Here is a 16,579-nt window from a genome sequence, read left to right on the forward strand (position 1 = left end):
AACAACTATAAAAATTATCAAGGGACATTTACAAGTTTAATAGTTACTATACAGTTCAACTATTAGATATTCTTGACATACTCTTTTTTTTGAGATATAATTGACATATAACATCCTACTAGTTTTAGGTGTACAACCTAATGATCTAATTTATGGAAAACCTAAGGACAGTTGAGGAAGTGCTTGGCTCCTGTGTATTTTGAGCATTTTGAATGGTGATGTTTGTAGAAATGCATACCTTACCTTGCTGTTCCTAGGCAGGTAAGTGCTGTCACACCTGTGGATTTTTTTTTTTTTAATTTTTATTTATTCATGATAGGCACACAGTGAGAGAGAGAGAGGCAGAGACACAGGCAGAGGGAGAAGCAGGCTCCATGCACCGGGAGCCCGACGTGGGATTCGATCCCGGATCTCCAGGATCGCGCCCTGGGCCAAAGGCAGGCGCCAAACCGCTGCGCCACCCAGGGATCCCACACCTGTGGATTTTAAGGCCACAGGCTCCACAGCCTGGCAGAGGCTTAGATGGAGTAGACTGGGATTGGGCTGTGCACAGAGTCAGGAATGTGACCATTCTGGTCTGGGCAGTTGGGCAGGGACTCCTTTCTCCACAGTTCCCATGCTGTTTGCTTCTGCTTTTCAATTTGACTCCATCAAAGCACACTCTCTAGCGGAGGGGGTCCATATATCTTTGTGACTTCAGAAAATATGCATGGTTGGTTTATGAATCTTAACCACCTTTGAAGGATGTGCTGAATCAACGAGAAATGGAAGTGACATCTGATTCTATACATGGAGACGACAAAGAGTCACAGGCAGGTATGAACCCTTGTTTAGAATGTTATGGTTGCTTGAATTTCTGCCCAGTCGTTGTAGACAGGAAGCCCAGGCATGACTCAGTGAGCCAAGAATTAGTGTGAATATTACTGAGCAACAGATTCTAAATTATTTTCTCCTCTGGATGATCTTGGAATTAAAATTTTCTTCTCTCAATATTATGAAGGAAGTTAGTTACATGTAAAGAACCTTACAATGTCCGTCATTAACAGCGTTTCAGAAGTATGATTTGCTCTGCTTACTGGCATTGTAGATCTTCATGGATAGGGCCACTGCTGACCTGACAGCCTCATGCAGGGCCTGGCACTTGAAGCATGCTTATAAGTGTGTTTGAATTAGTGCCAGTGTCTAATGATACTCTGTGAAAATTATTCCATCTTTATTCTGTGATGCAAGATTTGCCCAAAAGTGTTTGTTGTATGACAGTCATGGGGGGATAAAAATCATGCTGCCCCCAACATATTCTCTCATATTCATAGGGTTGTGAACTGTATCCATGATGATGCTCCAAATTTCCAACATTGGGTAATGAATTAATGCTGGTGGTGCTCCTGCATTCATTTATTTGTTCATTCCTCTTTTGGTTTGTTCATTCATTCACTTCATTTCCTATCTGTTGGGACCAAGTTCCTTATGGACTGCTGGGAAACAAAGGCAAATAAGGCAAGATCCCTGCTTTATGGGTCCTCGAACACAGTGATTCAGCACAGTGTGGTAAGAGGTATAATAATGTCACATATTAGGTGCCATGGGACCACAGTCAGGAGGGATTAAGTCCTGGCACCTTTGCTTTTCCCTGGAGGATAAGGGAATGTTTTCCAGAGGAGGAACCTGTGAGGTGGCAGAGGAGAGTGTGGAAGAGAAAGATTCCCAGCCAAGGGAAAGTGTGTGTAATTTCAAAGGCATCTTGGGTGAATCATGTGGTAAGATGCCATTTCCATATTTATGATGCACCTCTTCTCTCACTGCCCATGGCCCCATCCATGGCCCCATCCATGGCCAGTTTGCAGCTCTGGGTACAGCCTCTTTATAGGTTCTTTCCTCTGCCTTCTTTCCTCGTCAGCTTTTGACTAGACCCTCCTATTCTTTCTGGAATTGGGCACTGGATTAATTGCATCTCTTTGGAGATGCCTGTCGTGACTGCCTGTCTGAAAGTAGTTTTCAGCCTGTTTTTCTCCTACCACTTGTCCTGTTGTTTGTTTTAGCATGCTAGGCACAATACCAATTGCTTTGTTGACTTGGTTGTTGATAAGTCCCCCAGACTGTGATCTCCGCAAGGGCAGGGACCAAGATTTTCTTGTTCACCACTGTGTCTGTAGTGCTTCATCTCTACTATATCTCATCCACACTCCTATTTATCTCATACATGTCACATTTAGCACATTTTCTGTAACATATTACCGGTGGGTTACTTTTATCTTATTAGAAAGATTACACAACAAAATTTATTTTGTATATTTTGTAGTAATGGCAGGTGGAAAATGCTATGTGACATGGCATGTTGGAAGAAGGGAAAATCTAAAGGCTGAATTGCTCAAATAATAATGACTGTTTTCCCTATTTGGTCTCCTCCAAATGAGATTGCTTGTGTGTAGGTCTGTTTAATGCCAAGGGGTGGCCGACAGGCCTTCTTGGTATCAGCCAGGAGATGGATGGTTGACAAGTCCTGATCTGTTCTTAGTGATAGCTCTTGCTCTTGGCTCTCGATTCCAACTTTCTGTTCTCTGAGGAAATGGGGAAAAAACTCATTGGCATACTACTCTGAAGGTAAGACTTTATCTTTATTTGTGGAGACAACTTTTTATTGTTGTTTCATTCATTCATTTGGTAAGTATATGTTACCCACCTACTATATACCGGATGCCATGCTAGTCACTAGGCATGAAAAAAATTTTAGTATGATCAACATTTAAATTATTTTGGAGTAAACTGGGGTAGAGGGCTATGTGAAAGAACTCACGTGTCAGCAGAGAGACATATTTTGTGGTCTGTGTGGTAATTTTTTTTTTTAAATTGCTACTGGTGAGAAAATGATGATGATTTGCACTTCTGACATCACTGCTAATGTTAGGTTTCTGGGCTTGGCTCTTTGTGCTGCAGAGGCAAAAGGCATGTGAGAGGCTTAATTTCACCAGAACGCTGCACCTGTTGCTGGCTATTCTTGCATATGAAATCCAGAACCTAGAGTCACTTGCTTTCATTTCCTTTTCCTCCCCACTCTTTCCGGTGTGGAGGGGGTCAGATTAGTAGCTCTTGTGAAGAGTCCGCACCTTCTTCCTTCAGGGTATGGTTGTGATGCCCTCTGGAGCAGCAGTGTTAGGTCCTTTTGTCCTTTTGTGGCTGGAAGACTCCCCTGTGAGCGGCCACAAGATTCGGAGGCTGATGTTTATGCCAGTTTGGACTGGGGTGGGGCAGGACTGGCTTTCAGCAGCTATTGCTGCTACCTGATACTTGGAACCTTCCTGCTGTTGAGGAACATAATTTCCTCTTGGTTTCATATGATTTTTGGCTATGACTCTGAGGAAGAGAGGAAATATTATATAGTATCACTTACTTTTAGGAAGCTGACCTGGGACTCCCTGGGCTCCATGCTGGTTCGGTCATTGCCCTTGAACGTCAGCGAGCTGCTTTGGGAGGCTCATGATCAGTGAACAGAAAAGCTCTGGGGCTGGGAGCTGTCTGATTCTGATTCTGAGGTTGAGAACATCCAGAGCGAACTTGGGTTTCATTTGGTGTCATGAGATGCAGTCATTTCATCTTTCAAATGGGAGTTGATACTGGCCCAGCTTAATTTGTAGGAACTTTGCAGGCATCAGTAACAATAAATGTGAAGAAACCGTGAAGATTAGGGTCCCCAGTGTCGGCGAGTCTTTACTGAGCAGTTACATATTCCTGTTCCAGTAGGGACATAAGGGCCTCCAGCCCTCTACTGAGTTGGCAACCTTCAGGAAGATATTTTAGTCCAATGTTTCCGATTTAAGACCAAGTCTGTTATATTCGCTTTATTTATACTTTCATAGATAGACAGGTTTACTCATGGACATTCCCCAAGGGGAAACATTTTATGGAAAGTTGAGCTTTGTGTGGAATGGTACCTAAGTGATCCCAGGCTGCATGGTTGGGCATGGCCTGTTCACCACCAGGGGCTGCCCTGGGATAAGAGGGCCTGTTTTTTGTTTTTGCTTTGTTTCTAGATCAGTGTTTTCTCCTTTGTACCTTCTGGAATTGTTTCCAAGTTCCACCCTCCGATCTTCCTCTCTGTTCTTTGTGACTTCTTAGACTACTTTAACAATAGGCTGCTTGTACATTTCTTGCCCTCCGAAGTGATCACTCCCACCGTGTTTGTTCAGCCTCTGCCCTCTCCTTTCCCTTTTTACAGGCTCCAGCCTGTCTCGGTGCTTTAGCTGGATCCCCGCAGGGATCGTGAGTGTCCCAGCACACCCTTCTGTGGCACTTGGTGTTGCGTCACTCTGCCTGGCTTCGGAACTGGTTCTCGCCACAATGCATGGAACAGAGTAGGCGCTCAGTAAACCTGGCTTGCCCCCCTCCCCCATTTCCCCTTGAGACCTTGTTGCTACGTCCCATGGCTCATAAATTCTTGACTGATAGCCAGTACTTGCTTTTCCTCTCCCTTACCTGGTTACCCCTTGGAAATGCTATCATCTCAGAAATCCTGGAGCTGATGAACACACTCCTGGTCAGTTCCTCGGCACTGGTTCTGCCTAGTTATTACCTGGATTCTTCCTTCGTCTTCTCCCCACGCTCAGCCCTAAGTGGTCACAAGCAGATGATTGCACCTCATTCCTAAGTTGAGAGGGAGGACCCGTGGCAGTTTGGGTGGGCGTGGCCATAATTAGACAGGGCTATCTTGGTGTGGTATCAGCTTTGGGAGGAATATACAGATGACTCACATGTGTTAATACCCATATCTTCCTGAGTGGCCAGCATCCTCGGATTTACATAAGGGCATCAGAGCTCCAAACAGAAGACATGGGCTTGAGATTGTCACTGCAAGTGACTGAGGGGCCAGGTGTTAAGAGTTTGCATCTGGATCCACAGGCTGGTGTGCCCTATGGGTGTGTGACTTAGGTCACTTCTCCCACTAAATGTTTTTTTCTGCTAAGAAAGCGTGCTTTTCCCACGCTTTTCTTCATACCTTCTCATGAAGCTTGGTGTTACTAGAACCCTCTGAAACTAGAGTTTTTCTCACAATGCCAGCAGATGCACTATAAGCAAAATCACTTGTTGACCTCTGCTCTGCACTGTTGTTAGTGCTATCGCCTCTACTTTTCAAAATGAGTCCACCTTTGTATCTGAAAGAGCCCCTTTCACCTGGCCACAGCTGTCTACTCCCCTGTGGAGTTCCTTTCTCCAGCTTTGGGATCTGCCCCAGAGCCACAGATTTTCATTCTGCCCCCATCGTAGACAGGGACACTTCCCTCTACATCGGCTGGGCCTGTCGCCCGGACTGTGCTCGTTGGATGTGAGAGCCGGTCTGGTTCCCCTCGCTGTCCTGCTCCGCTGTTAACCTCTGCTCGGATGATGTCTTCCACATCAGCTCATCTCTCTTCTTTTAGTGAGTGTTCATTAATTTCTTGTGCTAAAGGGATGGCAATATTTCTTTTTCACCTGATTTATAAAAACAGAACATGCAGAAACTTCAGAAAAATCACTTCCATTTTCTTCCCTTTTAAGTAATGTTTAAAAATTCCTCTTTCCTTTTAAAGTATTTGTGTGGTTATTTTATGCAACTCTTTTTATGTCCCCTTAAGTAACTATTCCTGCTCTCTGAAGAACCCAAGCAGTGACCTTCCTTTCTTCTGCTAGAGTGAGTTGCTTGTTTCTTGAGTGGATGTCCCATGTACCCCTGCCTTAAGCAGCCGGTACTTTGGGGCTCCTTCTACTGGCCTGGCAGACTGGATCCTGGCTTCTACAAAGTCTTGGCATCACTCAAAACAGCCATGTAGTGTTCGCCTGTTCTAACGCGGATCATGTCAGTTCCTGGGGACCTCACCTCTGTTGATTCCAGGTTGTGGCCATTTCTGTTTGGAAGTAGCATTGCTTGTGAGAAACCCTGCTACACATGAATAAACATACATGTGCACAGACACACACACATATGCACACACCAAGGCTGCCCTGGGAGGGAATCCAGGTTCCTGCTCAAAGCCCTCCTCACCTGTCTGGATGTAGGGAGTGGAAGTGTGCACCCACCATCTCTCTCTACCCATCACCTTAAGGGATTTGATGGTACTTGTTCCTTACTTCTGAATCTCAACTACTTTTGTGCAGTTTTCCTGAGATAATGGCAAGGACATTTATAATTTAATCTTGAAATACAACTTCTAGGAGTTTTTCTTTTAATTCATTATTCCAAGTAGGTATCTTTGGCTATTTGCATGCTAGGGAATAAAACTAATAATACTTAAAATATGATTTCTTTCCTCCTTCACTGGCATGTTCTTAAAGTCTGTGTCTGAGGTCAGCCTCTATGTGATTGGGGATAAATTCTAAGCTCTTCAATGGTAAGGATTTTAGCTTAACTCTCCCTAATGTAATTTTGTTGATTATAATGTCATTCCATTCCATTAATATACTAATATGGAAACAAAGGCATGATTTCAGATTTTATTTATATCTTCATGCTTTGGGAAAACAATCTCATGAGAAATCACTGAGCCCATTAAATACCATCCTTGATGTTACTTTTTTGGTTTTGCTTGTTTTTAGAAAAGTTTTCCTGGCTTTTACTCTTTGTAATTGTTTTAACCATACCAACAGTAGCGTCGTGAGTATTTTTAGATAGGTTATTAAAATCATGTGAAAAATCTTTTTCATGTCAACATGTGGAATTTTGTTAGTGATCTTTAATGTGATCAAGAACTAAGGTAGAATTTCCTAGCTAGGAAAAAAATGAGTAAACGTATCCTGATACAGTCTTTGATTTTTCTTTTTTAAAGATTTTTATTTATTTATTCATGAGAGACACAGAGAGAGAGGCAGAGACACAAGCAGAGGGAGAAGCAGGCTCCATGCAGGAAGCCTGATGTGGGACTCGATCCTGGGACTCCAGGATCATGCCCTGGGTCAAAGGCAGGCACTAAACTGCTGAGCCACGAAGGCATCCCTCAGTCTTTGATATATTAGAGAAGTTGTATTCTAAATAATAATTACTCTCATGAAAATATGAACGGGATTGGATTCATTACTAAGAATCTTGAGGGATAGAGACTATACCTTTTTTGTAATGCTGTGTAGATGGTCTGGACTGTCAGGGGACTTGGCTCAGATGGTGAAGACCTGTGTAAACTTCATGAAGATGATGGGACTCCAAACCTTCTTTTTCTGGCATGGGAAATCTTTGAGGATTATGAGTTTAGGGAATCGTAGGTATTTAAGAAAGATCCCTCTGGGGAGCCTGTGGAAAGGTGAATTGGAGTGGAGAGAGCCAGGAGGCAGAGAGGAGGAAGGACTCTACAGATGGCCTTGCCAGGAGATGGAATGAAAAAGGATGTGGTTGAGGCAGGTGTGAGATGAACAAGGCCATGAATTTCATAGGTAGTTCCAGCATTCCTCATCTGCAGTTACAGTAGTTTGAAAGAACTCTGAAAACCAAAAGGTACTTTCTTTGTAATTCATTTGAGAGTAAACCTGATCTTGACTTGAATTCATTTGTTGGTGAAATCTGACTTTTACTGGTAGGATGCTTTTAAAAGTTCTTCTTATCTATCCCACTTACCATTCATGACACACACGTATTTGTTGCAGGACTATTAATGTATTTGATTGGGGGAAATTGCTCTGGATCTTGCTGTTTTTGTTTTGTTTTGTTTTAGTGTAACATATACCCAATTTGCTCTATTAACTTAAGTGGGGAAGGTTCTAATTTGGCAGAACAGCTGGTTCAGGGGTTTTGGACAAGGGATTGTGAAGCTCTATTTGGCCTGTTTACGCGATAAGGTTGATAAGACTGACAGATTAAATATGAAGAGAATTGTGAAGGAAAAGCACATTCCTAGCCTGGAAGACTCCATGGTTAATGATGACACTTACTCATTAGTGTGAAAAGCAACAGAACTTTTGGAGGGATCAGAAACGTTCATTAGATAGTGCCTGATTTATTGGAAAGGACACATCCTGGATTTTTGAAGTGTTGCTTATGTGCAGAATCTTGGACTGAATCACGAATCCCTGGAAAAGACAAGTGGAGAATTTTTTTTTTTTTAAGTGGAGAAATTTTAACATGACCTGTGGAGTAGTTCATAGTATTGCAGCAGTGCTAATTATCTAGTTTGACAGTCGTACTCTGGTTATGTAATATGGTAATGTTTGGGGAAGCTAGGTGAGGGGAATATGATAACTCTGGATACTGTTTTCATACCTTTTTTGGTAAATCTAAAATTATTTCAAGTTTTAAAATATGAGATAAAGGGTTGCTTGTCATACCAGGAAATGGCATCATCCATGCTGCTTTAAGTAGAGAATATCTATTAGCTGCAGCACAGTTTTCTTGGAGATTCAAAGTCTAAAACAGCAAGTCCAGTAAAATTTCAGTCAGGTCTCCTTCCCCAGTTATTTTTAAAGCTGACCTTGTTTTTATCATAAGATTAATTTAGCATTTTGTGATCTGAGAAAAATGTTTGATTCTGGCCTAAGTGCACATAGAAGAATTACAAAGTGAAACCAGTTAATGTCTAGAGAGTTTGCAGGAAGCGCCTGAAGTCCAGTGTTCACTGGCACTTGGCCTCCCTCATGTTGGAAGGTGTGGTTTGTCGCTAGCTTTTGTCTGTTGTTCTGCAGGGTTAGATGTAAGTTCATTAGTTAGGTCTGACAGTTATAATGAGATGTTCAAAGCCAAGAGGGTTTGTAGATAACAGAAAGGATGAAGAAAATGCGTGCCTTCAGCAGCCAAGGTCAACTCACCTGTGCCTGACCGTGTTGAAGCTGCTGGGCGTGTGCCTCCCCAGTGGAGAGAGCTTAGTCTCCCAGGGGCTCTGTTTCACTTTCTTGCTTCTACAACACCTCCTGTAGTTTCAGCTGATTTTTTCTGTGATTCTCTCACCAGTCCAATCCTTTCTTTCCTTTTTGGTGAGACAGTAGGCCTAGGCTGGCAGCCAGTTGCTGTTGAGCTATAATAGAGCTAGTGGTATGTACAAAATTTGATTATTGCTGTCAACACCAGATTGAAGAAGAAAGCGTGTACCCTAGATGGATACTTGCAACATAAATGGTCTATTGGTTTCCCAACAACTAGAAATGAGGTCAACATGTATTCTAGAAGAAGGGGTCTGTGGATAGAGTGGGTTCTGATATTATAGAACAATTTAAAAATGTGCCCTTCTATTAGATCGTTTTAGAAGAACTTTCAGAAAACTTTGATAAGCTGATGGTTGCTCCTGATTTTCTTCACCACCAAGTATTTATAGCAACTCTGACAAAGCCTTTGTACTTGTGTTTGATCAATGGTTTGCTTTTCCTGTATAGAATCCATGTTAGAATTTGTACTGGTTGACACAGACCATATTTGCTCCTGAGCTATGATGACATTTCCACTTAGCTTAATATGAATGTTTTAGAAATTTCCCACAATGGAAAGTTCTATTTGACATAGGAAAGTTCAGCGGCCAGTTTCATAGTCAGCTGTATGCCAAGAAATAACTAAAACAATGGATTACATAGTGCAGCCTTGGGACATGGAAAATTTCTTAGAAGAGGGATGAATCATATTATTATTACATGTTGTAAGGCTTGAGGCCTTATCTTGGAAAATAAGGAAAAAAATATTATTTTTAAAAGTGTATGGCATTTTTGTGTTTTCTTTGTCATGTTTTATATAGGTTTTATTCTATTTTTCTTTTCTTAGGGATCAAGAAAATGAAAATCCTAAAATAGGTTGCTTTAGGAAAGAGATAGTTGACATCATACATGAATTTGTTCAAACACCATAAAGTCCGAAGAAAATTATAATTTCTCTAAATTAGATTGAATTAGATTAGATAATCCCCTCATTTTTTAAAAAAGATAATCTCTGAATTAGATTATAGTTTTTGAATTTAAAATTAGATAATTCTTTAAATTAGATTGATAATCCCTTTGAATGAGAATAATTACTGTCCTCCTCATATCACATTTCTTTTTTACTTGAAGTAACATGTGTAACATGTTACACAATGTTACATTAGTTTCAGGTATATAAAACATAGTGATCCCACAGTTGAGTGTGTTACACAGTGCTCACTATACTTAAGTATAATTACCATCAGTCACCATACAAAGTCATTACACAACTATTGACTATATTCCCTATGCTGTACTTTTCGTTCCTGTGACTTATTTGTTATTTTATAACTGGAAGTTTGTACTTCTTAGTCCCCTTGACCTGTTTTGCCCATCACCCCACCGCCTCCCCTGTGACAATCACAAGTTTGTATTCTGTATTTATGAATCTGTTTCTGTTTGTTTATTTGTTTTGTTTCTTAGGCTCCATATATAAATGGAATCATATGGAATGTATTTTTCTCAGTCTGATTTATTTTGCTTAGTGTAATACCCTCTAGCTCCATCTGTGTTGTTGTGGATGGCAAGATTTCATTCTTTTTTATGACTAATATTCCTTTCCATTATGACTAATATACATATACACACATACATACATACACACACATAATAGCTTTTTTATCCATTCATTTATCAAAGGGGTCCTTTGATTGCTTCCACATTTGGCTATTGTAAATAATGCTGTGATAATCTTAGGGGTCCATATATCTTTTTAACGAATATCACATTTTTAAGAGGTAAGGGGAAAATATTGCTAGTGTCTAGATCCTGACTTGTTCCTCTTGACTATCTACAAAATTTATTTGATTTTTAAGTCACATCTGGTCTAAAATTTCTTCCTATAAATATCTGTGGCTGTCCGAAAGCTGCTTTAGTTGAGCCTATGTAGTTGTTTTTCAATTTTATTTATTTATTTTATTTTAGAGAGAGAGTTTGTAAGTGGGGAAAGGGGGGAAGAGCAGAAGAAAAGAGAGAGAAAATCTCAAGCAGACTTCTGCTGAGTGAGGAGCTCCACGTGGGGTGGGGCTCGCTTCCATGATCCTGAGATTATGACCTGAGCCAAAACCAAGAGTCAGGTGCTTAACTGACTGAGCTACCCAGGAACCCCAGAACCTATTTGTATTTAAGAGGAAAACCTATATAGAAACACAGAGGGAAAGGAATGATTGTAAATGGTTAAAATATCATATTTACATTGAGAATTTCATCTTAAAAGTTTTCTTCAGCAGCCTTTTGGTAGAGAAAGAAGGGCCAACTGCTTTAGCAGTCTGTAACTGGAGATCTAATTCAAAGGTCAGTAGTTATTTAGCTGGCATGAAACCTGTACAGCAACACCAGTTCAAAATGTTGAAATTTTTTCATAGCTGTTGGAAAATATCCACTGTTAAAGCCAGACATCTTTAAGATCTTGTTTTGGAACTGTAGCCAGTTTTCATTTTGATTAAGTGATCTCCATGTCTTACTAGTTGTTCTGTATTTTGAGTATTGAGCCCTGCCTACAAGAATGGAGGCATTTTGGGGCTACTGATAAAATTAGGCTTTGATAACCACCAGAGAAATGTATATCAAATCACAATGAGATGTCAGTCCATACTGACTGTTTGTTTGTAATTAAAAAGACAGATAATCATAAGTATTGGTGAATATGTGGGGAAATTGGAACCTTTATACACTGCTGGTGGGAATGTAAGATGGTACAGTCACTTTGGAAAACTGTCTGATGGTTCTTCCAAAGGTTAACCATAGAGTTACTCTATGACTCAGCAATCGTATAGAGAAATGAAAACATGTCAACATAAAAACTTGTTTCTGAATGCTCATAGCAGCATTATTCACATCAGCCAATAGTTAAAAACAACATAAATGTCCATCAGCTGATGAATGAATAAATAAAATGTGGGGTATTTATACAATGGACTGTTATTCAACCATAAAAGGAAGTGAAGTGCTGATGTACACTGCTACATGGATGAACTGTGAAAACATACTAAGTCCAAGAAGCCTGTCACAAAAGACCACAAATTCTATAATTTTATTTAAATGAAATGTGCAGGAAAGGCAAACCTATAGAGACCTGCAAGTAGATTTTCATAGTTGTCTAGGGCTATCCAGTAGGGAAGAAAACAGAGGCTACCTTTTGGGGTGATGAGAGTGTTCTGAAATTGATTGTGGTGATGGATGCATGTAACTGTGAATATGATCTCTGAATTCTATACTTCAAATGAGTTAATTACATACTATGTGAATTATATCTTAATAAAGCTCTCAGAGAAAAGAATTGGGGGCACCTGGGTGGCTCAGTTGGTTAAGTGTCTGCCTTCGGCTCAGGTCATGATCCCTGGGTCCTGTGATAGAGTCCTGCATTGGGCTCCCTGCTCAGCGGGGAGTCTGCTTCTCCCTCTGCCTATGTCTCTGCCTCTCTCTCTATGTCTCTCATGAATAAATGAATAAAATCTTAAAATTAAAAAATAAATAAAAAAGTAAAAGCCTTAAAAGTTATGCTTTGGGGCACCTGGGTGTCTCGGTTAGAGACAGGCTCAGGTCACAATTCCAGGGTCCTGAGACCAAGCCCGGCATCAAGCTCCCTGCTCAGCAGACAGTCTACTTCTCTCTGTGCCTCTCCCTCACTCATTCTCTCTCTTTCTCTCTCTCTCAAATAAATAAAATATTTATAAAAAAAATTGGGCTTTGACCATGTGGTATAATCTGCAGCACTGCACTTTTCGCTGTCTCATTCCTCACAACAATCCAAGGAAAGAGGTGGGGCCACTACTCCCATTTTACAGATTTGGCAATTGTATTAGAACGTATTTTGCCAGAGTCCTACAGTTTCCAGTCTAGGAAACACACAGAGATGAGGAGGAGGAGGCAAGTTCCCTTTATCATACCTCAGCCAGTAGCAGGGAAAGAAGTGGCTTTTACCTTAAGCCCGTGTATATCCTGACAGGGGTCCCTATTCTATGAAATATGAAAATCTTTGCTTAGGAGAAAAAGTTTCTATTTCAGAGCAGGAGAGAAAAAAGAATAGACAAAGAATAGGGTGAGGTTCTCTGCGTAAGGATTTTCTTTGCCTGTTGTGTGTGGATACTGTGCAAGAGAGCACAGCACATACACAAAATAGTAGAGGCTGGAAAATCTGAGTCAAAAGTTTTACTTCTTATTTTATAACTCTGTGTGGTTAAGCTTATTTTTTCCCTCATAGTAATGTGTAAGGAACTGAGAAGAAATCCTTTGGAATTTCATTTCTCCAAGGTCTATATGCATGTGAAAGTAAAATCACAAGTCCAATTTGCTCTTTGAAGTATAGTTAATATATAATGAAACTCTTCAGCCCAATCTGTAACCAGGGCAAGTGCCTCTATTTATATACATAGTGGGTAGGAAGGTGGGTGGAGGTGTCCCTTACCAGCCAACACTGTCAAAACAGGAAACAGAGTTATAATCTCTTTGTAATAGATTAGAAACATTCAAAGGCCCTTATTTGTGACGACTAAACACACACACACACACATACACACACATTCAAAACAACAACAACAACAATAATAAAAATGACATGAAGAGTTTTCACTGACTGCTAAATGTAACTTCCTGTCTGGAGGCTGGGTTAGTTTTAGTCAGATCCTCTCATGGGAAAAATAAAAGCCACCCCAACACAGGACATCCCAGTGTGCAGTTCGCAGGCTGCTTTTGTTGTCCACTTCCTCTGCATCTTTTTCCTCGTCACTGAAGCAATTGTAGGTGATGAGCAGCCCGGCAGCCACCCCGTTTCGTTGGAAAAAGTGCAGACTTGACTTGCTGGGGCCAGGAGCTCGCCAGGCCTGCAAGCACTTACCAGGTAAGTTTGTCAACTTGCATGACTCCAAGCCTGTGAGGTTTTGGAAAGGGGGTGACAGCCAAGACAGGGCTCTCTTAGTTGCTTAGTGAACCCAATTTGTTAAGTAACAGAAGCACGGAGGGCAGGACCTGGCTGGTGATGGAAACATACTGGTTTGTGCTTCCTGATGCCACATCTTTCTAGACTCCAGATAGTGGAGACCCAACACTGCTTCATCCTTCTCTTCAGAATGTGACAGCCGGTTATTGGCTTCTTTGGAAGAAACACTCAAAGATCCATAAATCTCTTGTGACAGATGTGCTTCAGTTTATCTGCCTGCATTTTTCAAAGTAGCTTATTATGTTTTGACTATTTATTGTCATAGACAGTTCTCTGTGCTGTTGAATAGTGATGGAGCTCATCCCATGGTGTACTTGATTTATTGTACTCACTAAAAAGATATTTTACTTTTTAAAATACATTGTATAGAGCTGATAAAGGGGCAAATAGGACATTTGTACTTTGGGGGGTCTATAAATGAAGGGGTTTTCGTTTCAGTACAGTGTTATTGAGGAGAAACATAGATGCAGAACTTCACGTTGGATGTGCTCATGCACGTTTCCCTAGAAAAACTAGGGTCACCTGGTTTTTCTCATCAGGTCAGATGTCCGTATCTTGATTAATGTATATATTTGTGTACTGGTCAGATAAGCTTTCTGAGTAAGCAAAACAAAACAAAAGCCCAAGTGATGGGTGTTGCTTGACCTCACATATCATGCTTGGATGTTGTCATTGTGGGAAAACTTTCAGGCTGGTTAGAAGTTTTACAATATGTATTTCTTTCCTTTGTAATTACTCTTTACCTCGTTTCCCTTCCTAACTCCATGTGAATGAGGTGGTAAATGCTGGTAGGCATGTTTTCTATGGAGCACATTTAAACTAAAATAATTGGAGCAGGGGACACCTGGGTGGTTGAGCTGCTGCCTTTGGCTCAGGGTGTGATCCTGGGGTCCTGGGATTGAGTCCTGCATCGAGCTCCCCGTACTGAGCTTGCTTCTCCCTCTGCCTGTGTCTCTGCTCCTTTTTCTGTGTCTCTCATGAATAAAAAAAAATCAGAGCATGTTCTTTTAATAAAAGTAGCAAACCAATGTGTATATGATTTCAAATTCCACAAAGACTGAGGCTCTCTTCTCACTGGATTTTTGTGAACTGAATATTTCTGTGTATTTGCTGGGTAGATCTCTAGTGATCTTATTAGAAATAAAGATACAGGAAATACACTTTAATTTTTATTTTTTAAAGGTTTTTATTTATTTATTTGAGAGAAAGAGATAAAGAGAGCATGAGCAGAAGTGGGTGCAGGAAGAGGGAGAAGCAGGCTCCTCACTGAAAAGAGAGCTTGATGTGGGACTTGATACCAGGACTCCAGGATAATGATCTGAGCCAAAGGCAGACAGTTAACTGGCTGAGCAACCCAGACGCCACCTCCAAAATACATTTTTAATGGATGTTTGCAGTACATGGACTTTTTTGGCTTTCAGAGCAGTCTCCATAACAGATTAAACTTTGAGATGAATCCTTTTTTGTGGGGTGGGGGGATGAATCTTTTATTTACGGACCTTACTTTAGGTAGAAAGAATGAAACCTTAAGTGCTTTGCATTTAACTTTTGATAATGCAGAAGACCGTTGTAGAATCTAAAGGGAAGGGAATAATAAAAAACGAGGTATAAAGTGGAGTGAATTTTAGATATATATTTGCTCAAAATTAGCTATTCAGTGTTGTTTTTGAAATTGTCAATTCTTTGCTCTGTGGTGTCATCTGGATTGGGGAACTCCAGTGTATTTGCCTCCCAGTCATCCACTGAGATACAATAGGGAAAAACTGAGTAAGTTGAAATCTGAATTTCTATATCTATCTATCATCTATCTTTCTTTAATAGAGACCCTTTTTATTTTACAATATTAACCCTAAACTTTCATAAAATAATTCCTTTCCTTGTCTTAATCTTGATGTCTGTGTACAAATGATCAAATGTTAAAAATAATCTCATTGGGGGAGACCAAAGTTAATAAAAAAGTCTTGAAAATGTGAAATAAAAAATTACTTGGTACCATTCTAGGACTTGCAGGCATCTACTAATGATGATTTATGTCTAGAAATTGCCCTGCCCAGGAAGCTACTGCTGGGAGGCCCAGCTTTTCTTGCCATCCTTCCTGCTTGCTTGTTGGCTGACAGGATTCTGTGTCAGCCGTTTCCTTTTTTGATGGGTTGGTTAAGATATCCTCAACCTTGACTCCACTTTAGAATCACCAGTGTTGGAACCGTACAGCCAGAGATTCTGATTTAAGCAGACTGAGGCCTTGACTTTCTAGCCTTTCAAAAACTCTCTGAGTGCTTCTACTGTAGATTCAAGGTGGAGAGGCACAAGGGAATGTTACTTCTTCCCTACGAGACCGAAAGCTCCATGAAGAGGACAGGAAGGAAACTTCATTACCATTGTATCCAGCTCCTAATAACTGTGTGCCTGGCATGCAGAAAAGGCTCAGTGTCGCCTTGAGGAATGAATGAATGAATGAATAAATTCCTCTGAGCAACAGGAAGGGGATATCTTTGTTTCTGGTTGGTGCTGGTGTAGCAGAGTATGTTGTATTAGACAGTGGCTCCTCTGAATATCAGCTGTCATATGGGAAGAGATCACAGGGGAACAGGCTAACCTTGGGGCATACTGAACGGCCATCTCAGAAGAGACAAGCCTCCTGGTTGGTAGTGTCTTCGTGAAGCAAGGCAGGTTGAATATGTTGGAATAAGAATTTCATCAGGGGCTGGGGTGTCTATGTATGTGTGAATGGGGAGGTGGGGCCAGCTGGGG

The 16,579-nt window shown here is 40.9% G+C and overlaps 1 protein-coding gene across 10 annotated transcripts in view; it reads left to right on the forward strand.

Annotated features, from left to right (window-relative positions):
* UTRN (utrophin) overlaps positions 1 to 16,579 on the forward strand; it is a 497,949-nt gene that overhangs the window by 42,853 nt on the left and 438,517 nt on the right. For 4 of the 10 annotated variants that reach the window (XM_072826600.1, XM_072826574.1, XM_072826602.1 and 1 more), the window contains exon 1: positions 13,552 to 13,729. The exons of 5 other annotated variants lie outside the window; for them this stretch is intronic. In XM_072826600.1, the coding sequence (XP_072682701.1) occupies positions 13,636 to 13,729 (94 nt within the window). In that variant the 5' untranslated portion in view covers positions 13,552 to 13,635. Of the gene's footprint in view, positions 1 to 749; positions 817 to 13,551; positions 13,730 to 16,579 lie in introns of those variants that run through there. One more of the 10 variants, XM_072826599.1, reaches the window with a different exon arrangement.

This window comes from Canis lupus, chromosome 1 (genome assembly GCF_048164855.1).
Source record: "Canis lupus baileyi chromosome 1, mCanLup2.hap1, whole genome shotgun sequence".
NCBI lineage: Eukaryota > Metazoa > Chordata > Mammalia > Carnivora > Canidae > Canis > Canis lupus.